This window comes from Ruditapes philippinarum, unplaced genomic scaffold (assembly GCF_026571515.1).
Source record: "Ruditapes philippinarum isolate M1 unplaced genomic scaffold, ASM2657151v2 ctg899_1_1_1_1, whole genome shotgun sequence".
Lineage (NCBI taxonomy): Eukaryota > Metazoa > Mollusca > Bivalvia > Venerida > Veneridae > Ruditapes > Ruditapes philippinarum.
This window is the reverse complement of record NW_026856839.1, coordinates 256,879-278,131: the sequence shown is the minus strand read 5'-3', so window position 1 is coordinate 278,131 and position 21,253 is coordinate 256,879. Positions and strand designations below refer to the sequence as shown.

The following is a 21,253-nucleotide window of genomic DNA, read 5'->3' as shown; positions in this document are numbered from 1 at the left end:
CATATTTAACTAAAATTTGGTCTGTGGCATCCTTGTGATAGTCACACTTAAATTTGCTCATGTCATTTCAATTGGCCCCTTTTAGGGTTCAGCAGAGCTAAAAATAGAAAAACCTTTAAACATCTTCTACTACAGAACTAATGGATGGATGATCACCAAACTTTGTCTGTAGCATCCTTAGGTAGTCTTTTATCAAGTTTGCTCATATTAATTTGATTGGCCCCTTTTAGGGGTCACTAGGGCTAAAATAGAAAAACCTTTAGACATCTTCTTCTACAGAACCAATTGATGGATGATCACCAAACTTTGTCTGTAGCATTCTTGGGTAGTATTTTATCAAGTTTGCTCATATTAATTTGATTGGCCCCTTGTAGGGGCTGCTATAGCTAAAAATAGAAATACCTTTAAACGTCTTCTTCTACAGAACTAATTGATGGATGATCACCAAACTTTGTCTGTAGCATCCTTAGGTAGTCTTTTATCAAGTTTGCTCATATTAATTTGATTGGCCCCTTTTAGGGGTCACTAGGGCTTAAAGTAGAAAACCTTTAGACATTTTCTTCTACAGAACCAATTGATGGATGATCACCAAACTTTGTCTGTAGCATTCTTGGGTAGTCTTTAATCAAGTTTGCTCATATTAATTTGATTGGCCCCTTTTAAGGGCCGCTATAGCTTGAAATAGAAATACCTTTAAATGTCTTCTTCTACAGAACTAATAGATGGATGATCACAAAACTTTGTCAGTACCATTCTTGGGTAGCCTTTTATTAAGTTTGCTCGTATTTATTTGATTGGCCCCTTTTAGGGGTCTCTAGGGCTAAAAATAGAAAAACCTTAGACATCTATTTCTACAGAACTAATGGATGGATGATTACCAAACTTTGTCTGTAGCATTCTTGGGTAGTCTTTTATCAAGTTTGCTTATATTATTTTGATTGGCCCCTTTTAAGGGCCGCTATAGCTTAAAATAGAAATACTTCTAAATGCTTTTTCTACAGAACTAATTGATGGATGATCACCAAACTTTGTCTGTAGCATTCTTAAGTAGTCTTTTATCAAGTTTGCTCATATTAATTTGATTGGCCCCTTGTAGGGGCCGCTAAAGCTAAAAATAGAAATACCTTTAAACATCTGCTTCTACAGAACTAATAGATGAATGATCACCAAACTTTGTCTGTAGCCTTCTTTGGTAGTCTTTTATCAAGTTTGCTCATCTTAATTTGATTGGCCCCTTTTAGGGGTCTCTAGGGCTAAAAATAGAAAAACCTTTAGACATCTTCATCTGCAGAGCTAATTGATAGATGATCATTAAACTTTGTCAGTAGCATTCTTAGGTAGTCTTTAATCAAGTTTGCTAATCGCATTTGTAAAAAACGCTATGACATGGCATAATACAACACTATATAGTACTGTAGGAACAGAATATTTTTTTGTTTCTATACAATTGAAATTTCTAGTGAATTTGGTGGTCAAGGTCATATTTCACAGGGCCTAAATTTCATGAATGTACATCAATCACATGGTTCAAATTTCATAGCTTACATCAAAGGACAAGAAAGTTGGTCAAATGTCAAACTCTAGGTCAGCTGATATTCAAATTCAATTTTACATCTCAACCGGTGCACATGATCTAAATTTCATGGCTGTACATAAAAGGACAACAAAGAATGTCACTGTCCCCTTGGACAGGGCAAAATTATGACACAAGGGTTTAGTTACAGGTCCAGCAGACAATGATTCATGTTAAATATCTAAGCTGTAGCTTTCTCCTATTCAGAAAACATTTGTTTTGGTTTCTGTTTTTACTATATGTACATAGTAAAAATCACAGACCCCTTGGGCGGGGCCAATTTTGACCCCCAGGGCTCTAATTTTAACAATCTTGGTAGAGATCCACTACACAATGTTTCATGCAAAATATCTAACCTCTAGCCTTTGTCAATTCAGAGAAGATGATTTGTTTTATGTTTATATATATATACATATAATGAAAACCTACAACAACTTCCATTCTTCAGAAAAACTTGGTTAATTAAATGTTTTTGGTTTTGATAATTCATCAAAGGAAATTAAAAATTTGGTATTGAAAATTAACATTAATGTATCTTGTCCACTCAATGTTAAAAAATCAATAAAATGTTGGCTATTTTATAAGGTATTGTTGGATACAATATTATAGTTAACAGTTAAGTATTGGAAATTCTTTAAAGTAAAAAAATGTATTTTTTTACAGTCATATCAATAAGTTGGAATATCCATGTCCAATTTGAATCATAACTCTCTTTCGATAAAGAATTTGACCTAACTTTTCCTAAAGAACGCACGTTTACACGTGATTTACATGAACACATCTTTCAACATTGACATGGCAAACAAAGCCAAAAACATGACACGGGCTCCAGTAAAATGTTTAATGTGTAAACTGCATGACTTACTGCCACTTATTAAGTTTTTGTATGCTGAAATGCACAGTTCGAAATCGCCATCTTCATTCTGACGCGTCACTAGTGTAGTTGAATTCCCCGTCTGGTTTCTTAAGGCTTTCCGACTCTAATAATCTTCGTCTTATTACGCCTTATTTCGTACATTGTCGGGATTCCGCGCTTTGCCGAGTACCGGCGTAAACTAGATATAACCGGTCCCGGCTCCGCTGTATGAAAGACGTAAATATCGGGAACCAGGCGGTAGCCTCGTTTTCAAAAGTAGAATGGCTGCGCCCGTGAGAGATAAGTACGGACGATTTTTTAAGTTAAAACGGGGTGTTTGTGAAAAATTACGGACTAATAGAAATATTATAGAAGACCACAACTACGTCGTGGGTAATCCGAACACTTCGGGTGACATTAATATTCCAGGAATACCGGAACAAAGGAAAACAAACAAATTTTTCAACAACAAGTGGAGGGAAGGTAGACGTGTGGTTGAATTTGGTGTTTTATTGGATAATCTAAAAGTCTGTAAAGAATGTGGGTTAGGGCCTGTGCCTCTTACTGCATATAATGTTATCGGTGAGCAGAAGAAAGGACTGTCAGGGTTTTTGTACGTGATATGTCAAAATGTGGACTGTGCAGCTGTGAACCGTGTGACATACGGGAAAACACACCGAAACAAACAAAAAGGCATGCCATGTTTTATTTCATAAATAAAAACTTACCTGGAATAACAGTATGAATACTCTTTTTCTGATCCGCATAATAAACTTTCTCCCGGAAGTTGATAAACTTTTCGTGAGGCGCATGCGCACTCTCGGCAAGTTATCTACTTCCTCCTCTCCCAATAAACGTCAGTTCTCTTTTTCTTGCGAAAGTATTCGCTTCGTCCGCGGTTAATTTTTAGTTTTGATTAGTTTCTTTAGTGGAAATTAGTTTCTCTACTTGAGATTTATCCAGTTTTGTCTTATGGCGACGTGTCATCATGCAGAAGAGGGTGAAATTACGTCTGAAAACGACAGATTTTCTGACGAGCCTCATGACGAGAATATGGCGTCGCCAACACGTGGAGATCTATCGAGTAGAAATGACACCGTTTCTTACGTGTCGGCAGGAGAAAATACTGCTAATAAATTGCTATTGACTAAAGACAAAGGCAAAAAGAAAAGTCTTTCGAAAAAATACGACGAATTGAGCAACAGAATGTGTAATATGGAAAAAATGTTGCAAACTTTTTTAGATAAACAATCCGGTGAAAAAAATGAACAAACTGTGACAAATCAGTTAAATGATGATACTAATGGACAAAGAAAAAAGTCAAATTCTAAAGGAAATCGTGACAAATTTTTATTTGACTCCAGTGAAGATGATTCTGACTCTGACATGTTGTCAATTTTTGCTGGCGGTCAAATTTCTCCTGCTCATGAAAATAATGATAGCGCCATGTTGGACAAAAACAACAATAGGGAGGAAAATGTGGAAAATCTCTCTGAAAATACAAGAAAATGTTTATTTGAAATGTTCGGTGAAGATGCAGTTGTTAAAAAAGTTGAACAGAAAAAGGGTTTAACCTTGGACAAATCACAAATTGAGGTTATTGATAGTGGTTATAGATGTAAACAACCAAACTTTTTGTCTGCTTTTGCCGAGGAAAATTTTGACCTTTTTCCAGTTGATGCAGATGCTGAAAAATTGCTAGAGGTGCCATCACTGGATGATATGGTAGAAGTATGTCTTACTAAAAGATATGGGCCTAGGGCTTCTTTTGCTAAAGGAAAACAGTTATATACACAACCAGCTAAGATGATGGAAAAAGTTGCATATAAAGGGCAGCAAGCTGCTCGGTTAGGCCTCGTTATTCAAATGTATATACAACAAAGTCTCGGTAACCTACTTCAAATGCTAAATTCTACTGATTTTGAAAGAGATCAAGCTTCTCAGATGGTCAAAGATATTTTTGCTATGAGTACGAAGTGTTTAGACCAAATTGGAAGAACTGGTGCTTTCCATCATATTGTTAGAAGATCATGTTGTATGAAGGATACAGGTCTGCATGAACAAACTGATAAATGGGACTATTACAATTTACCTTTGTCAGGGGATGGTGTTTTTGGCAAAGAACTAGAAACTTTGTTGAAAGACAAGAAAGAAAAACGTAAACAAGTTGATGATCTAATCCCAGATCTGAACAAGAAACGGAAATTATCAGCATCTGGTAATTTCTCTGAGTATAAAAAGAAACAACCGATAGAGAAATTGACTGAAAAACCAAGCACTTCTTCGTATGGGTTGAACAATTTTCGTATCCCTAAGATCTCAAGATCTGACAGCCGGGGAAAGTTTCGTGGCAGAGGTTATAGCTACGGGACGAGACGACCCCCATCTGGTAGAGGAAAGCCAGTGGCAAAAACAGATGAAAAATGACTTGGTAAGTGTAATAGTAAAATATCCGGAGATACCTGTTGGGGGCAGACTGTCTCATTTCCTATCACATTGGCAACAAATCACCACAGACAAATGGGTGTTAGACGTGATAAGCCAGGGTTACAAGTTAGAATTCGAGGAAAAACCTCAGTTTTTAGGCATAAAATCAACACGTGTCCCTGCAAAAAGTCAAAATATAATCAAACAAGAAATAATATCTCTTTTAGAAAAAAAATGCTATAGAAGTTGTCAATCCAAAACTAGCAAATTCAGGTTTTTACAGCACATTATTTTTAGTTCCAAAAAAGAACGGGGAAATGAGACCAGTGATAAATTTGAAACCCCTCAACAAGTATCTCCGCAAACAACATTTCAAGATGGACACTTTGGCAAAAATATTAAACCTTGTAGAAAAAGAAGACTGGGCTTTTTCAATAGATTTGAAAGATGCTTATTTCCATATAAAATTTTTCAAAAATCATCGCAAGTATCTGCGCTTACATTTTCAAGGAGTAACTTACCAATTTCGAACACTATGTTTTGGCCCAACAAGTGCTCTTCGAGTCTTTGTCAAAATAATTTCAGTGGTAGTCGCACATCTGAGAAAATTCAATATTCGTCTAGCAAGTTATCTAGACGATTGGTTAGCAGTAAACAAAACAAAAATGTTATTGTTGAAAGATCGTTATCAAATACTCAGCCTTCTCTTTCATTTAGGGTTCATCATAAACAAGGAAAAATCACAACTTGTTCCAATGCAAACTCTCAATTATCTGGGCAGTTATTGGGATTTAATGAAAGGGCTAGTGTTTCCAAGCATGGAAAGACTGGAAAAATTAAAAACAGCTGTGTCAAACATTCAAAAGGGTCAATGCACTGCAAGACATTTCTTAGTCCTACTCGGAATGATAGCCTCATGTCTAGAGCTTATTCCAAATGCCAGGCTGTTCATGAGACCTATACAACTTCATTTATTAAAAAATTGGAGCCCTATCAGAATGAATCTGTCTACAAAAATTCCTTTAACACCTCAACTGATCCAGGATCTGAATTGGTTCTTATTGGATCAGAACATTGGCTTGGGCAGATCATTACTGAAAGACAACTTTCAAATAACACTGACCACAGATGCCAGTGGCTACGGTTGGGGAGGTCACATGAACAGCTTGACATGTCAAGGTCAGTGGACTTTGTCAGAAAAAATGCTTCATATAAATTGTCAGGAAATGTTAGCAGTAATGTTCAGTCTCAAACATTTTCTATCAAAACTGAAGGGCAAGAATGTTCTAGTCCGATCAGACAATACAACTGTTTGCCAATACATCAATCGGCAGGGGGGCACGAGATCAGCCCAATTATGCAATATGACTATGCGCCTTTGGCAACTGGCCCTGGAGAACAATATTTTGCTGAAAGCTGCGCATATTTTGGGAAAGAAGAATGTGTTGGCGGATACACTGAGCAGGGAGAGAGTATGTCAGACAGAGTGGTCCTTGAACAAGACAGTGGTTCTGAAATTGTTCGAGCTTTGGGGTCATCCAATGATGGACCTGTTTGCTACTTTCCAGAACAAAAAGACTCCACTGTTTTGCTCTTGGATACACCATTCTCAAGCATTTGCCCTAGATGCTCTGTCAATTCCATGGGAAAATCTCTTTGCTTATGCGTTTCCACCAGCACAACTTGTTCCCAAAGTACTCAGTCACATGCAAAAATATCATTGTACAATAATACTAATAGCAAATCAGTGGCCAAGACAACATCATTATCCACTGTTACTGAAAATGTTAATTGCAAATCCAATCAATCTGCCATGCAGCCAAATGCTCTTGACTCAATGCAGGGGTCGAATATTACACCCTCATCCAGAGTCTCTGCATTTGACTGCATGGCTGTTGTCAACAGACATTGGTCGTCAAAGGGCCTTTCTGGAAACACAAGAAAATTACTGTCTAAGTCATGGAGATCTGGCACACGTAGGGATTATCAAAGCAAATTCAAACAATTTAATAGCTGGTGTTGTGAAAGACAAATTGATCCGTATATTGCCACTTTAGCGGAATGTGCAGATTTTTTGACATATTTGTTTGATAAAGGTCTCAAATACAGAACTATTAATGGTTATAGATCGATGTTGTCTTCAATTTTGGGCCCAGTTGATAATACACCTATCGGACAACATCCTTTTATTATAAGATTGTTAAGAGCTGTTTTCAACGAACGTCCTCCTTTAAAAAAATTAGTACCTGAATGGGATCTTCTTTTCATTTTAGATTCATTGAAGAAAGCTCCATTTGAACCGCTGAAGGATGCATCTTTACGTTATCTTACTTGGAAAGTTTGTTTTCTGTTGGCAATTACCACTTTTCGGCGTTGCAGTGATTTGCAATCGTTACGTTTAGGTGAAAACTATGTTAATGTCCAGAAGAAAGGATTGACTTTTATTAGAACTGGCTTATCAAAGCAAGATAGACCGAATCATTCGGATAGAAATATTTTCATTCCAGCATTACCAAAAAACAGGACTTTAGATCCTAAAAGAGTGCTTTTTCATTATTTAAAAAGAACAGAAAAATTTCGTAATGCAGGATCTGACCAAGAAATTGTTAAGTTGTTCATTGCAACAAAGAAACCCCATAAACCTGTTTCAGCTCAGACCATATCCAGATGGTTGGTTAGCATTATTAAGTTTTGTTACAAGTCACAAAGTAAAGACGTAGGTAAAATAAAAGGTCATTCTACTCGCAGCATTGGGCCTTCCTTTGCATTGTTTAAAGGTGCTTCACTTCAACAGATAATGGAAAGTGCCGATTGGTCAAGAGAAACTACGTTTACTCGGCACTATTTAAGGACTATAAATACAGATTATATGAATGTGTAATCACTTCATTTGGAACTTTTCTCTTAATTCTTGCGGATCGCAGGATATTTTGTTTATTTTTATGTTAAGACATCGAGAAAGATGTCAAGACATTGAGGAAGATGTCCATTAAATGATGATGTTTGTATGTAAATACAGTGGGATAGAACTATTTTGTAAATATACATTTGTATATATGACTGTTAAGAAGCAATAGGAATTCCTCATTTGTATGTTTGGAAGAAACAGATGATGAAGATCATGCTCATTTCATTCTACTAAGGTGAGTAGGAATGAATTTCTTAGTTTTTTGAAGTATATGATTATTTATGAAAGATTCCCACCACCAGTCTTACATTGCTGTAAAATCTGGTTTTATTCATACTGTTATTCCAGGTAAGTTTTTATTTATGAAATAAAAATTATAAATTTGTTTTCAAATTGAAGTTTTATGAATAAATAATACTTACCTGGAATAACAGTTACCCTCCCAACCTCCCCTCTTTCTTTCAGTCCTGGGGCGAATACTTTCGCCAGAAAAGGAACTGACGTTTATTGGGAGAGGAGGAAGTAGATAACTTGCCGAGAGTGCGCATGCGCCTCACGAAAAGTTTATCAACTTCCGGGAGAAAGTTTATTATGCGGATCAGAAAAAGAGTATTCATACTGTTATTCCAGGTAAGTATTATTTATTCATAAAACTTCAATTTGAAAACAAATTTATAATTTTTGCTGCAAATACTAAACTTGGGACAGGTATGCTTATTTTTATGATACATGCATTCATTTTATTGAAATGAATATGGAATGAAATTTATTATGAAAAATTAGAGAGATTGACTATGCCTATTAAACTTAAAGATTGACTATGCATTGAAATAATATTGGATTGTTATAATTTGAGTTAAATTAATAAGTGCAGAAGATGTGATTTACTTATTCATTATCCCACATGTACATACTCAATCAAACAGAGTCTGCAATTCTTTTGTTATTTTGTTGTGATTAATGCTTCCGAGGGATCACTTTGTTTCCAGAGTTTTGTACTTCACAACTGCCGTGTGGCAGCCGTAAAAAGTTGCCATGTACTTCACTTCAGTGTTGCTATATTTTCCTGTCCTTCGGGATCATTGATGCCAACACTGTAATGTGTTGCTCAAGCCGGTGCTAGGGGTCGTGAGGGATGTTGCACTTATTCAGTACCCCTCATGTTCAGACTCAATCAAACCGAGTCTGCAATTCTTATTAATGCTTCCGGGGGATCACTTTGTTTCCAGAGTTTTGTACATGTTTATTACTTTTTTTTACATGTCTTTATCATTTTATGTCATGTGAATAAGAGTTAGTCATGTTCACAATTAATTATGACGCGTCACCACAGCATAAAGTAGCTACATTTGTATTTGTTATGTGTGCATATTATTGCTGTTGCATGAGCATAATTATGCATATATTAATCATCACACATCTTAGGTGCACATTGGTATAATAATGTAACCAGTCTTGAAATACAAATATTTAATTGCACAAATTTTATTAAGAAGCCTTGATACAAATCCATGTATAATAAAAAATTGTTCTTTATTTACAGCAATGATAGACAGTATTGGGGGCCCAGATCGTGTTAACAACATTTTCGCCACAATAAACATCCCAACTATAAGTCACTCCAACTTAAAGGTATGAACTCATATTATTTTTGTAAATTAGTCATAATTCATTTGAAATGTACAAACTGTATTTTGAAGCATTACACAAAACATTTTTTTATACATGTTGTACTCAAAACAAAACTTTCCCTGATGCATTTTGTAACTAAGTGAAGTCTAGTTTTGCACCTAATAGGTGCTCCAGTGATCACTCTTATTCACATTTTTTAACTAAGCGGTGAAAAATTCAGGGACCACTCATTCCAAATAATTTATTACTTTACAGAAGATGGAAACTCGGGCTGGAGAAACAGTACAGAAGATTTCTGTTAAGTCATCAGCGGCAGCTGCCAAAATGGCCTTCAAGCAGGAAATGGAGTAAGTTTTATTCTGATAAAAAGTAATTTAAATAATTTTAATAATATAATTTTGTTTTTTATTAAACTAATATTAATTACTATTATAGCTGTCTAACGGTCAATAAAAAAATTCACATGTAAATTAAATACCGTCAGTAGTTTGTTAATGTCTGTCAGTCATTGTTCATGACTAATCATAAAAATTCCATTTCATTAACTATCATGTATTTGTATGTTTAGTGAGATTTCACAAAAAGAGACTGATGAGGCAAAGCAGTCTATAGACAGTCTAATTGAAAACCTTGGAATTGGAGCAATGCCAGATGCATCCCCTCATACAAAGTAAAGAAACATATTTATACCATACTTTTTAATCATGTTAGGTTTCTTTTTATATATAAAGTCCCAGTCTGTATAATTTTAGCAAGCATAAAGAATTGACATACCTGCAGTGCATTTTCTTTTATGCATGTCCTGTTACAATGCAGTCAACATAATTTGTGGTAGTGGTATAACAACTTAAGTGATTACTGTAGAAGCAGAGAGTTCGGGTGACAGGGTGCAACTTAACAAATTTCTTAGTTCACTGTTTTATAGACTTTATTTTCCAACATTGGTAAATACAGTATCGCATTATTTCCAGGGAGGTGCTGCGACAGTCCTGTGCCAGTGCCGAGGCTGACAAAGGTGATGGTAATTGGAGTGATTTAGGCGACACACCCATCAATCAGGAACGACTTACCAGGTATTTTTTAGATTACTGAAGCATTGGTTTACTAAGAAGTTTTGTAAAGTATGGTATCTCTTACATATATAATAAACTGCAAATGGCATTACATTTAACTTTTATAGCACTTTACAACTTTATATAAATTTCAGGAGCTTCACACACAATTTAAAATTAGATTGAATGGTTCCCATTTTAACAAAAGTTGCACACAGTTTTAATGCTGCATTATAGTTAACCTGATTTCAGAAATGGAGAAATGTTTATACATTTATTAAAGGGACTTCACTTAGGTTTAAAAGCCTAAAAACATTACAGTTGAATTTCTTACATAGATGAGCTGGGGCACTTTAAACAGAAATATATGCAAAGATAGTTAAGAAATATACTATGAAATAAATTGAAAATCGTATTTTAATGATTTTCTCAGCCCGATTGAGTGAAAAGCGTTTTACCGCTTTTCATTTTGGGTAATTTTTTTCAATCTGAAATTTTGCACAAAAATTAGTGGTCTAAACCTACATCAAATCGTAGATTTATCTGGAAAAAATATTTTCAGTCCCATCATGTCAAAATACCTCAGTGGAGTCCCTTTAATTTGTGAATAATTATATTGATTTTTATTTCCAGAAGACAAAATTCCCAACCTGACGGCTGTAGAAAGATCTCTTGTGAAAGAGCCAAAATTCGCCTTCAAGACAAATTTCAGTGTAGGACCAGACTTGGAATGTCCTGTTCAGTTGACACCGCCTGGCAAAAACGTGGATTTGATAGTTTAACCTGTAAGCTTTGTAATGAAATTTCTGCCTTTTTTGTTTAGCCCATAGATAGGAAATATTGAGTTTGTTTGGGTCAAAACGTTATTGGTTGACTGATTTCACTTTTAATTTATATTGTTAAAAAGAAATTTATCTTATTGTACAAAACTTTAGAACTCTGCATGAAATGGTGGCAGCTAGTATTAATAAATATAAATAAAGTTTTCATTTTCTTTCAGCACACACATTCTTCATGTCAAAGTCAAAGTATGGGAAGAAGGTTCTTAAGTCAATTGTATCCAACAGGGTTTGTGGAACGTGTAACTGGTGGGCACGCAACCGTAAGGGTCAAGCAGTCAGACCTCACCTGTGTGTTAGAAACCATCGTGGGAGTGCCAAACTGATGGAAAGTGTCAGTGGGGAGAAAGGAGTGCAGGAACTGAAGGATGAAGGGACTCCGATAGAATATGTTGAAGGAGATGGTGACAATACACTCATAGGTAGAGTGAAAAAACAATCTAAATATACATCTAAAAAAAGAGATTTGACAAAAAATCATGTCGTTAAAAATGTTGGAAAACATCTCTTCAGTCTTCATCACTCTAAAAATGTGAAAATCAGTAAAATTACTATCCTCCATCTTCAAAAAGTGTTTGAAATATGCTTTTGCAAAAAATGCTGGTGATAAGGATGCTCTGAGAGAAAACTTGAATGCTTTAGTTCCGCATCAATTTGGTGATCACAGTATGTGCCATCCTAGATTCTGTGGGTATAAGCGTTCACCAGAAGACAGGAAGAGTTATGTCCACAGAAGTCTGCCTTACAAGGCTCCATTGAAGGACGAACAACTTCGGGCAGCCTTGGAGGGGATTTTTAAACCTCTTGCTGATAATGCAGAGCAATATGCGGATCTTGGCTCATCACAAGCTTGTGAACATGCCAACAGGGAAGTTTCAATAAGAGCGCCTAAGAGCTTCCATTATGGAAACACTAAGTCTCTTGACTATAGGGTCCACGCTACAGCAGCTTGCATCAATGAAGGAAGACATTACTGTATTCCTAGAAATGTTCGCGGATACAATATTTCGCGTTTTTCACAACGTCGGCATTTTCGCGGAGACAAACTTTCGCGGATTTGTAGTAACCGCGAATTCCGCGAATATTAAGTCGCTACGGCTTGAATTATAGATTTTGGAGGTATTGCCTGTTGGGTTCTTTTAATTATTTTATTTTTTTAACAAGTCGCGCCCGAAGCGCTACGTTACTCGATACTTTTTCATTTGTTGACTTGTCGAACACGGACGGTTGTTCCGTGAACACTTTTACTTAATTCCTTACCTTTTTCACTATGTAATTAAGTAAGATTTAATCAGTCCCATAAGCTTTTATTCTCTTTTAAATTAATACTGACATTATCTTCAAAATGTCGATACGTAATTTATTACACAGTTTCGGACAGTACATTGCTTTCATTATAACAACATCAATGTAGCACTTTATCAATATTATACTTTTAACAAAGGATTACACCTACTCCAAGCAAATAAAAACATTCAATGTACGCAAACTGTAAATGTTTTTGTATACGCCGTGACTAGCGAATAACGTCAATAAGCATGAAAATTACTAATAATTGAAAATTTGTTTCAGGTTCCAAACAGGTATCTATAACATACATACATTTTTTTTACACATTTCTATAGCACATGTGTTTATATGTTTCTGGAGAAGTAGAGATTATAATAAAAATTCTGCATGTTTATGTTTTTATTTGGTTGAAGCTAGAAATGTTCGCGGATTTGTTATAAGTGACATATTCGCGGCTATAAAGATTCGCGGAATCATGCCTACCGCGAAAAGCGCTAACTTAAAACGCGCGAAATCTTTTCTAGGAATACAGTACATCGCAGAGGTAATTCAAATAAATGTGTTCTGGTTATTGTGCGTAAATGCACATTTATGAAAAAGTATTTCAAGTTTGCATGTTTATTATTTTTCTTGTTTGCTGATGTAGTGCACCTGAGTTTTTAATCACATACAATATACAAAGCTACACAAAGAATGACCATTGGGCCGAAAATGCAAATACAAATGCTTGCCTATCTGCTATTTTTTATCTGTTTTGGCTGAATTAAATTCTTTGAACACTCATATAGATCTGTCCTGAACTTTTCAGTATTCTAAGTAATCAAAACAATATATCTCAGGTGTGCAAAATGTTGTTTGTTTTTTTTGTTACTGGTGTTTAAGTTTTATGTTCTGTTCTTTTTTACAGTTGTCTCATTTTACAGTTACACGTTCCAGATCTACATGCATTCTGGTCTCAATTTGGACAAAGGATAAGAAAGGTACAACTGATTAAAATTAAAAATTATTTATTTAATACTTTGACAAAGATAAGAAATTTTTGGCTGCTATAACACTCATTTATGGGGTATTTTAAGAGAAAAGTACATTATTTATAAAAAGAAAAATTAAAAAAAATATTGTTCTGTTGTTATATAACTCTTATTATTTCATACTTATTAGACAATAGAGCAAGATAAGGTAATCTGTACTATGTTTTTTCCATAATTGCAGGCAAATGTAGATGCTGGCTTGTCCCCTGGGGTCCACACACTCAAGCATGCTGAGAAGTGCCAGACAAATCGTGAGCGTGTCCAGGCCAAAATGGAACTTCCCTCAACGAAAAGACGCCGTTTGGAGTTGAAGAAAGAGCGGGCGGTGAACCAGGGTGCCCAGGAGGTGTTGGAAGGAGTCTCTTATCAGTCTGGTTAGTAAAATTTGTGTTCTGGCAGCTGTATCTATATAATATTTTACTAATATAGTATAATAATATATACCATATAGATTTGTTCAAGGATGAAAAATAATGTTTATGTTTGCAAGTTTCATTAATTTAAAACTTGATACATTATGACAAATTGTCCGGTAAGACCAGACAAAAATGTTTATCATTTGTGTGATTGATTTTGAGGAATTGGCCATGAGACCAATGCAGATATAGAGGCTATTCCAGCCCCAATACCCAAAGGAGACTTCAAACCTATTCAGCTCACAAACCCGACATTGGTGACGTTTGATCTGGAGACGACAGACCTTAGTAAGAAATAGTTTATGATAATGCAAATGTAAAAGTTTACTACTCTAAAGTGTAAATGAAATAGTTTACTACTCTAAACTTGAATTCTTCACAATCAGTACGGTAAAAGTTTTTGATTATCTGCTATTTTATTCATTAGGTGTTCTAGATAATTTCTATGTCCTTAAAATGTGTTGCACTAATATTTTTCAGAGTAATATAGGTAAAAAACATAGATGTATTGTTTTTAACTTTCGTGTTTTTTCTCCTTTTTCCAAACCCGAGCTGCAACATTTTAAACATTTTAATACTGTATACTATATTTGGTGCATATTTTTCTTATTTATTTGTGATGTACAATTAAAAACCAACACACATATATATGTTTTGTTTTATTTTTTCATTTTTTATAAGAAAAATTACTTCTTTTTGTCTGGCAGGGTGCTCGGACTTTTGGGTCAATCTGGCGATCAAGGGTTGTAAACTTCAATTTTGTATAAAATTTAAATCAGACGGTAAATCTGACTGAAAACTTGAAAATAAATGAGTTATAGCATATACTTGCTATAAATAATAACCATTTGCAGTTTCAAAAACCTCACTATTAGAGTCGGAATACCTTAACTCAATCATTTCAGTGGACGTCAGCGTTGTCCATGGGCAATTAAATCTGTCGGGGTAGTACGAAGCACATTTGTTGCGTTGATAAATCACCGGAAGTATATTAATTTTCATTTCGTAGTCTTTGGAGGGGTTGACATACCTAATCATGTAGGTTACATTCCAAAGTGACACAGTTTGGCGTAGCTGTTCAGCACGGTACAGTAAATAGTTCCATTCACAGGAAGGTGACGTTGTAAAGACGAAGGATGGGTAGAATTTTACGTGTTCATGACTATTATTGCCTGTTTCTGTCATGGTGAATTTTACGACTACACTACAAATCGAACAGCGTCTAAAGCCAAATTTATCACGTAAAGATACAGATAAAGCCTTCCATATGTGTCCTAAAGATGATGTGTTCAATGGCTGCGACGGAACAATTTCGAAGTTGAATACATAATTCAGCTTATTTCTTAACATAATTGAAACACATTTCCCGGCGGCTGCTATCTCAAAAATTCGGCATTTCACCTGCCTGCATTTTTTCTGAAATTATAACGTATGTTTGCGGTTAAAAAACCTCTAAATATATATTTGCCCCACAATACTTTTCTAATATTGAATGAATTTAAAACAGAATTTATCCGATAATGAAACTCACAAACCATTCCGGTCGAAATATTGCATGTGTTGGTGAAATATCTGGCTCATATGGTCCATACCGTAATTTTACTCGGCGGGGCGCCAGGCGAAAACGCGAAAATACGAAAAATCTGAGACATAGATAACATATAGATCTATGTCTCTGGAAAAATATACCACTTAATTTGTCTTATTATAGCTCTGCGAGCGGCAGGCAAAACACGAAAATATGATAGTCACCACTTTAATTGTTGTCTGTTTTGTGTTTATGCCTGGCGCCCTCGGAGCGAAGTTACGACAAAAGTTTTACTTTGTCGTATTTTCGTGTTTTCGACTTTTCGACCCGCAGAGCAAAAGTACGACATGGCAAGAAATCTGCCACCATAGGTCCTTGATAAGATTAGGTTGTAAAGAAATTATTCAGTTTGATGACTTGTCTACCTTTTAAAAATACGTTCATAAATGAGTGAATGATTAAGAAATAATATATCCCAAACTGTGATTTTATAGCTCAATAACATCACTGTTTGGAGTTCGGATGCGAGGAATTATATCACGAGGGCGTAGCCCGAGTGATATAATGTTGCGCATCCGAACGACAAACAGTGATGTTATCCAGCGATAAAATCACCGATTTGGATATATTATTTCGATTCTAACACGACATAAACAAATAAATGGTGCCGTACCTGCTATTAAGCAAAATTGCGCCTGATTTGTTTCCGTACTTATTGTCAGCGCGTCGGATTTCATAGCGGTTACGTCACATGTACAATGATTACGTCACACGTCTAAATATAGAACGTCAAACAGTGACTCTATTGCATAATAATACACACTTTCAGTTCTTCTATGTTCAATAGGGAAAAATGCGGGTCGTGTTAGAATTTTTTATAATCCCGATATCAAATCTTGGTTTTTATTCACAAAATGTTAAATGTAAATTTCTACCTAAAACTGACAAAATAGTTCTAGGAACGATCTAAATGGTAGTGGCGGGATATAATGGCGAAAATAGCTTGTCATATTGAAACCAACAACAGTTTTAAACAAAAAACTTAACAAGTAGTATTATTATACATTTTACAAATAATATTATTATAGATTGTATGGAAATTGAAATCAGCACAGCGCTTTATCAAGTGACAACAAATTCGTGTTAAAAACTATACATTGAAGCAAAGCAACAATGGTTCACATTAACTTGCCATGAAAATGACATAGTAGAATACATAGATAGTATAATATTAAAGTGAATTGATCTATAATGGAAGGTTAGTTATACAATCAACAATAATTGTTGATTTGTTTGTTTGTTTCATTTTACGCCTTTTCCCAACAGTATTTCAGTCATATAGGTGGGTAGTTTCCTAACCAACGTTCCTGGAGAATTACACCAGTACTAGACTACCTTCCTCCGTGCTAAACTACCAAAGCATATCCCGGGGATCGGACCCACGCCAGAGAGGTAACTGGATTAGAAGTCATCGGCTCTAACCCCACGACCACGATAAATAGTATCTGTCATAACAACAAACCATAAAATGGATGTTGTTGGCATGTGCTAGGTACACGATCCGATATTACATATGAGCCGCGTGACGACAAAACCTACATAATGCGTTTGCGACTAGCATGGATCCAGACCAGCCTGCGCATCCGCAGTGAAACTGATAGCGAACAGCATGGATGCTGATCACACTGCGCGGATGCGCGGGCTGGTCTTGATCCATGCTGGATCCATGCTGGTCGCAAACCCACTATGTTGGTTTTGTCATGACGCGGCTCATTTATTTATATAACAGATAATAAAATGTTCTAGAACAAAATAGTATTATTTATTATATAAATGTTTATATTATATCACTTAGAACTTTATCAATATATTTTTCCAAGAAATATTGTATAAGAATATTCAAGTGATAGATCTACATTTCTTATTTTCTATTGCTTTTTGTTTGATTGTTTTTCTTAATACTTCCATTGTAGACCCATCCACTTTAAAGAAAACAAAATTTATCTTTACAAAGAATTCGTCGTAGAACTGGTCGTCACTGCAAGGCTTTTGTAGTTGCTTCTTTGATGGCAAGCTTGTGCGCAGACGAGACAGGTCAAGGATAACCATTATACTGGGTACGAGTCTATCAGGAGTGATGTAAAAACATTTCGTCCCCAACGGATAATTGCACAAATAGCAATAAACATTGGTAAACTGTATATGGGATACCCGAGAAACCGACAATCCGCCTGGAAAGAAAAATTTTACATTAGAATCTGCATTTATCGAAGTAGGGACTAAATAATACACAAATATCTTAGATCCAATATCTCCGCTAACATTTGCAAATGGTTAAAAGTGAATTGGTGAATTAGCAGAGGGCAATAAGGTTATGCTTTTTTACAAGCTTTGGGCATTATAGTCTCTATAAGTAAAATAAATACAAGTTACTTCCTTATGTAAGAGAAAAGATAAATTAAATAAATAATCAATTTTCACAGAAGTTTACCAGCCAAATGTCTGTCTTGGTTGGGTTTCACATCACGCCAACGCAAAAAAGGACATATGGAGACTTTTAAGCTTTACTGGTGCATTATTTCAGGCATAAAATATACAGAAACTTCTTCTCTTGATTGTTTTCTATTATTTTTATATTCAATTTATTTGCAAACTAAGTTTATCACACACCCGTGCCGATTTTGCGACTCCGTAAAAATGGTATTGCACGGCCGTGCATATATTTTGACGTGACGTCATTAGCGTTATACAAACATAGTGTAAAGACGCGCTAAATGTTAGCGTTATACTATAGGCGCGTCAATGAAAAATGACTCTTTTTCACTTTAAACGGTCTTTATTTTGGGTATGTGATAAATAGAATATTAAATTCGTGTAAGTTCATTACTGAATTTATTGCACTCGTTGAATAAAATAATATTATGCTCGCCAGAGGCTCGCATAATATAATTTATTCAACTCGTGCAATAAATTCAGTATTGAACTTACACTCATTCAATATCCTCTATTTATTGTTCTTATTTTCTAACAAGATCAGACGTGGGCAAATAATAATTTTATGTCAGTCAACAATTGTCAATTGCGCGAATTGTGCGTTATTTTCACATTCTGGCGTTACTGGATATACACGGTGAATATTAGAAGATCTGTTATACCAGATTGTATTCAGTATCATACATGAAAACAAACCACAAAATAATTTTATGAAAATCGTTGGATACATGCATGATCCAATATAACATAAAGATACAATTGCAGATGATAAAGTGATCTAGAACAAAATATTATTATTCATCATATATATACTCATACTAAATCACTTTAGTTTTTTTTAAAGAAATATTTCATAAGAATATCCAGATTATATACATGTGTTTCTATTGTTTTCATACCTATTTGAAATAGCTATGAAAATATGCCAATTTTAGACCAATCCACTTTAATAGATATGACTCAAATCTAATAACAATTATACAGTTTTACGTTTTAATTAAATCAAACTGCACCTTATTTCTTCGGGAAAATATAAGACATAGTTTGCTTATAATGCCGATGATTCTTTAAACTAAATTCACGTGAACAATGATTTTTTTTGATGTCATACTTTGATAAAGATAAGCTGTGTCTTCACTGTTTATTCTATGTTTTGTACATTTATAACATTTCAACATATTTTTTGTTAAAAGGACCTAGTCTTTTTCATTTGTCATTTTAAATATTCAAAATAAGAATACATTGTATATTCAAAATAATCTACATATTTATTTAAAGAGCGAGAGCGTCGTCCATGGAATGGTGTTGGGTATATAACGTCCAATCACACACAAACATTGGACAGAAACTGGTCAAAGACTTGAAACATACTTACTTTTGTCATTCAAACATAAGTCGTTCAGATCTTCTTTTATCATGCCAGTAGCCATTCCAGGTGACGTCATTTCATGTGATTAACATGTTTTTATATGTGCTTTTATGTAAAGTCTTTAGATGTTGCAAATATTATACCAATAAATGTTTAATGTTACTTTTTATTTGCATTATGTGATAGTCCTTGTAATTTCATTGTTTTGTTTTATGTTTTTTTTTGTTTTTTTTTTACTTATGTATGTCTTTTTTTATATATATATATCTATTATATTTCTTTTACAGGTATGTACATAGGTGTATATGTATATCTTATTTTTGTACTCTTCTTCTTGTAACTTTTGTAGTTTTTAACTTATCTTAAATTTTTATTTTCTTAATTTCATATTCTTAGATGTGCTTATGCTTTTTTTTATATACATGTCTGTCTTTAACTAATATATAACTCTTTTACAGGAATGTACATTATGTATATTATCAGTTATTTGTTTATCTTGCTTGTAATTATTGTAACTTTTAAGCATGCATGGTGCTATAATAACTTAAATCCATGTATTTAGATGTGCTTATGCTTATAATTTTTAGTTGCTTTAATATCTTACTTCCATGTACTTAATTGTGCTTATGCTTATATTTTCTTTTTAGCTGCTTTACTTTTGTTTAGTTCATATACTAGTGTTTGTCGGAAAATAGCTCATGAGCTAATGTTTTCTGTTTATATGTATCCGACGTAAAATAAATTTTCTTGTATCTTGTATCTTGTATTTCGATACGAACGTGGCATCAAGAGCACATATTAAGCGCTTCCAGTTTGTTTGAGTTTCTGTAGGTCTCTCAAAATTAAGTGCGCAAGAATTGAGAATCTTTCCGTTGATTATAGAAGCATTTTGAACATGTTTGTTATTGTATGCCGATAAAAATACACTCCGTATACAAGTGTGGTCAATTTGTAGATTCCAAACGATAGGATTGGTTTCCCCGTGACATACAGCACAGTACCTATTTTTATAAATAACGTCACCTTTTCTTGGCGATACAAACGGAACATCTTCGAGAGTGGAAGGTTCTTCGTTTTCACATTTATTTCTGATATCATCATTCAAGAAGTTGCTTGGACAATGTGCTCGAACTAAATAATTTATGTCTAAGCTATTGACGCTTCTTTTCATATTATGGACCTTTCTTCCCGGTAAACATACTTGTGCCGCGAAGTTTTTAATGAGTTGCCATCTGTCGTCGCAACATGTTTTTCTTTCGATGCAGATTTGATCCAATTCACAAGATTTGCAGCAGGAATTTTCCGGAAGTGATACAAACATTTGATTGCCATACATCTGTCGGTCGCCGCCTTGACAAAGTTCTTTCACCAGGTTACTTACATTGTAAGAAATAGCATAACTGGTTTCAAAATTTGCCGCAAAAGAAACCAAAAAAGTTAAAAATATTAAGGAAGCGTTGATCCGTTTCTTTGTGGCTGTTCATATATTGGTTAAAAGCGCAGCTTTTGTGTATTTCATATAAGTCGCGTACTACATATATGTAAATATACCGCTTTCAAGTTAACAGGCCAACGCTTGAGGTTATTACTATCGATAGTACGTGGTGAGTGTGTGTTGTCCGTATAGATACTCTCTCATATAAAGTACTATTTTCAGGACTCTGTTTATCGTCACATCCATTATATGTTAGATAATATCATCTAATTATGCCTACCTGTCCCATTGTAGTATTGATAGCTCAGGAGTTATGTGAACGGATGTACTGTGTGATAATGAAGCGAACTTAACCACTATTGCTATCTGAACCAGCAAACGCGTAGACGAATGATGATATGAAA

At 34.7% G+C, this 21,253-nt stretch overlaps 3 protein-coding genes and 1 long non-coding RNA gene across 4 annotated transcripts; 3 read left to right on the top strand and 1 right to left on the bottom strand.

The window, feature by feature from the left end:
* Positions 1 to 1,384: 1,384 nt before the first annotated feature.
* LOC132747878 (uncharacterized) lies at positions 1,385 to 19,487 on the bottom strand. The gene is made up of 4 exons (XM_060737406.1): positions 19,421 to 19,487; positions 17,563 to 17,783; positions 14,911 to 15,440; positions 1,385 to 2,536 (listed from the first exon to the last, which is right to left on the bottom strand). The coding sequence occupies exons 1-4, from the start codon at positions 19,473 to 19,475 to the stop codon at positions 2,341 to 2,343; spliced, it is 1,002 nt and encodes a 333-aa protein (XP_060593389.1). The 5' UTR covers positions 19,476 to 19,487; the 3' UTR covers positions 1,385 to 2,340.
* On the top strand, positions 3,288 to 7,267 carry LOC132747877 (uncharacterized). The gene is made up of 2 exons (XM_060737404.1): positions 3,288 to 4,860; positions 7,130 to 7,267. Exon 1 carries the CDS (start codon positions 3,402 to 3,404, stop codon positions 4,854 to 4,856), a length of 1,455 nt encoding a protein of 484 aa, XP_060593387.1. The 5' UTR covers positions 3,288 to 3,401; the 3' UTR covers positions 4,857 to 4,860; positions 7,130 to 7,267.
* Positions 8,450 to 12,880, top strand: LOC132747881 (uncharacterized). The gene is made up of 9 exons (XM_060737410.1): positions 8,450 to 8,472; positions 9,308 to 9,396; positions 9,652 to 9,743; positions 9,965 to 10,066; positions 10,368 to 10,469; positions 11,082 to 11,233; positions 11,449 to 11,709; positions 11,930 to 12,276; positions 12,860 to 12,880. The coding sequence occupies exons 2-9, from the start codon at positions 9,310 to 9,312 to the stop codon at positions 12,878 to 12,880; spliced, it is 1,164 nt and encodes a 387-aa protein (XP_060593393.1). The 5' UTR covers positions 8,450 to 8,472; positions 9,308 to 9,309.
* On the top strand, positions 13,483 to 14,312 carry LOC132747863 (uncharacterized). Its single transcript, XR_009628173.1, has 3 exons — positions 13,483 to 13,557; positions 13,790 to 13,982; positions 14,187 to 14,312. It is a non-coding gene; the product is annotated as an uncharacterized LOC132747863 (long non-coding RNA).
* Positions 19,488 to 21,253: the final 1,766 nt, after the last annotated feature.

Coding starts and splice junctions, on each gene's coding strand:
- LOC132747877 (XM_060737404.1), top strand. CDS start 3,402: ATGGCGACGTGTCATCATGCAGAAGAGGGTGAAATTACGTCTGAAAAC.
- LOC132747881 (XM_060737410.1), top strand. CDS start 9,310: ATGATAGACAGTATTGGGGGCCCAGATCGTGTTAACAACATTTTCGCC. Junction 11,234..11,448: donor TGGATTTGATAGTTTAACCT/GTAAGCTTTGTA, acceptor ATTTTCTTTCAG/CACACACATTCTTCATGTCA. Junction 12,277..12,859: donor ATTACTGTATTCCTAGAAAT/GTTCGCGGATAC, acceptor AATTTGTTTCAG/GTTCCAAACAGGTATCTATA.
- LOC132747878 (XM_060737406.1), bottom strand. CDS start 19,475: ATGGCTACTGGCATGATAAAAGAAGATCTGAACGACTTATGTTTGAAT. Junction 17,784..19,420: donor CTTATGTTTGAATGACAAAA/GTAAGTATGTTT, acceptor TTTTCTTTCCAG/GCGGATTGTCGGTTTCTCGG. Junction 15,441..17,562: donor AGTTCTACGACGAATTCTTT/GTAAAGATAAAT, acceptor TTATAATTTCAG/AAAAAATGCAGGCAGGTGAA.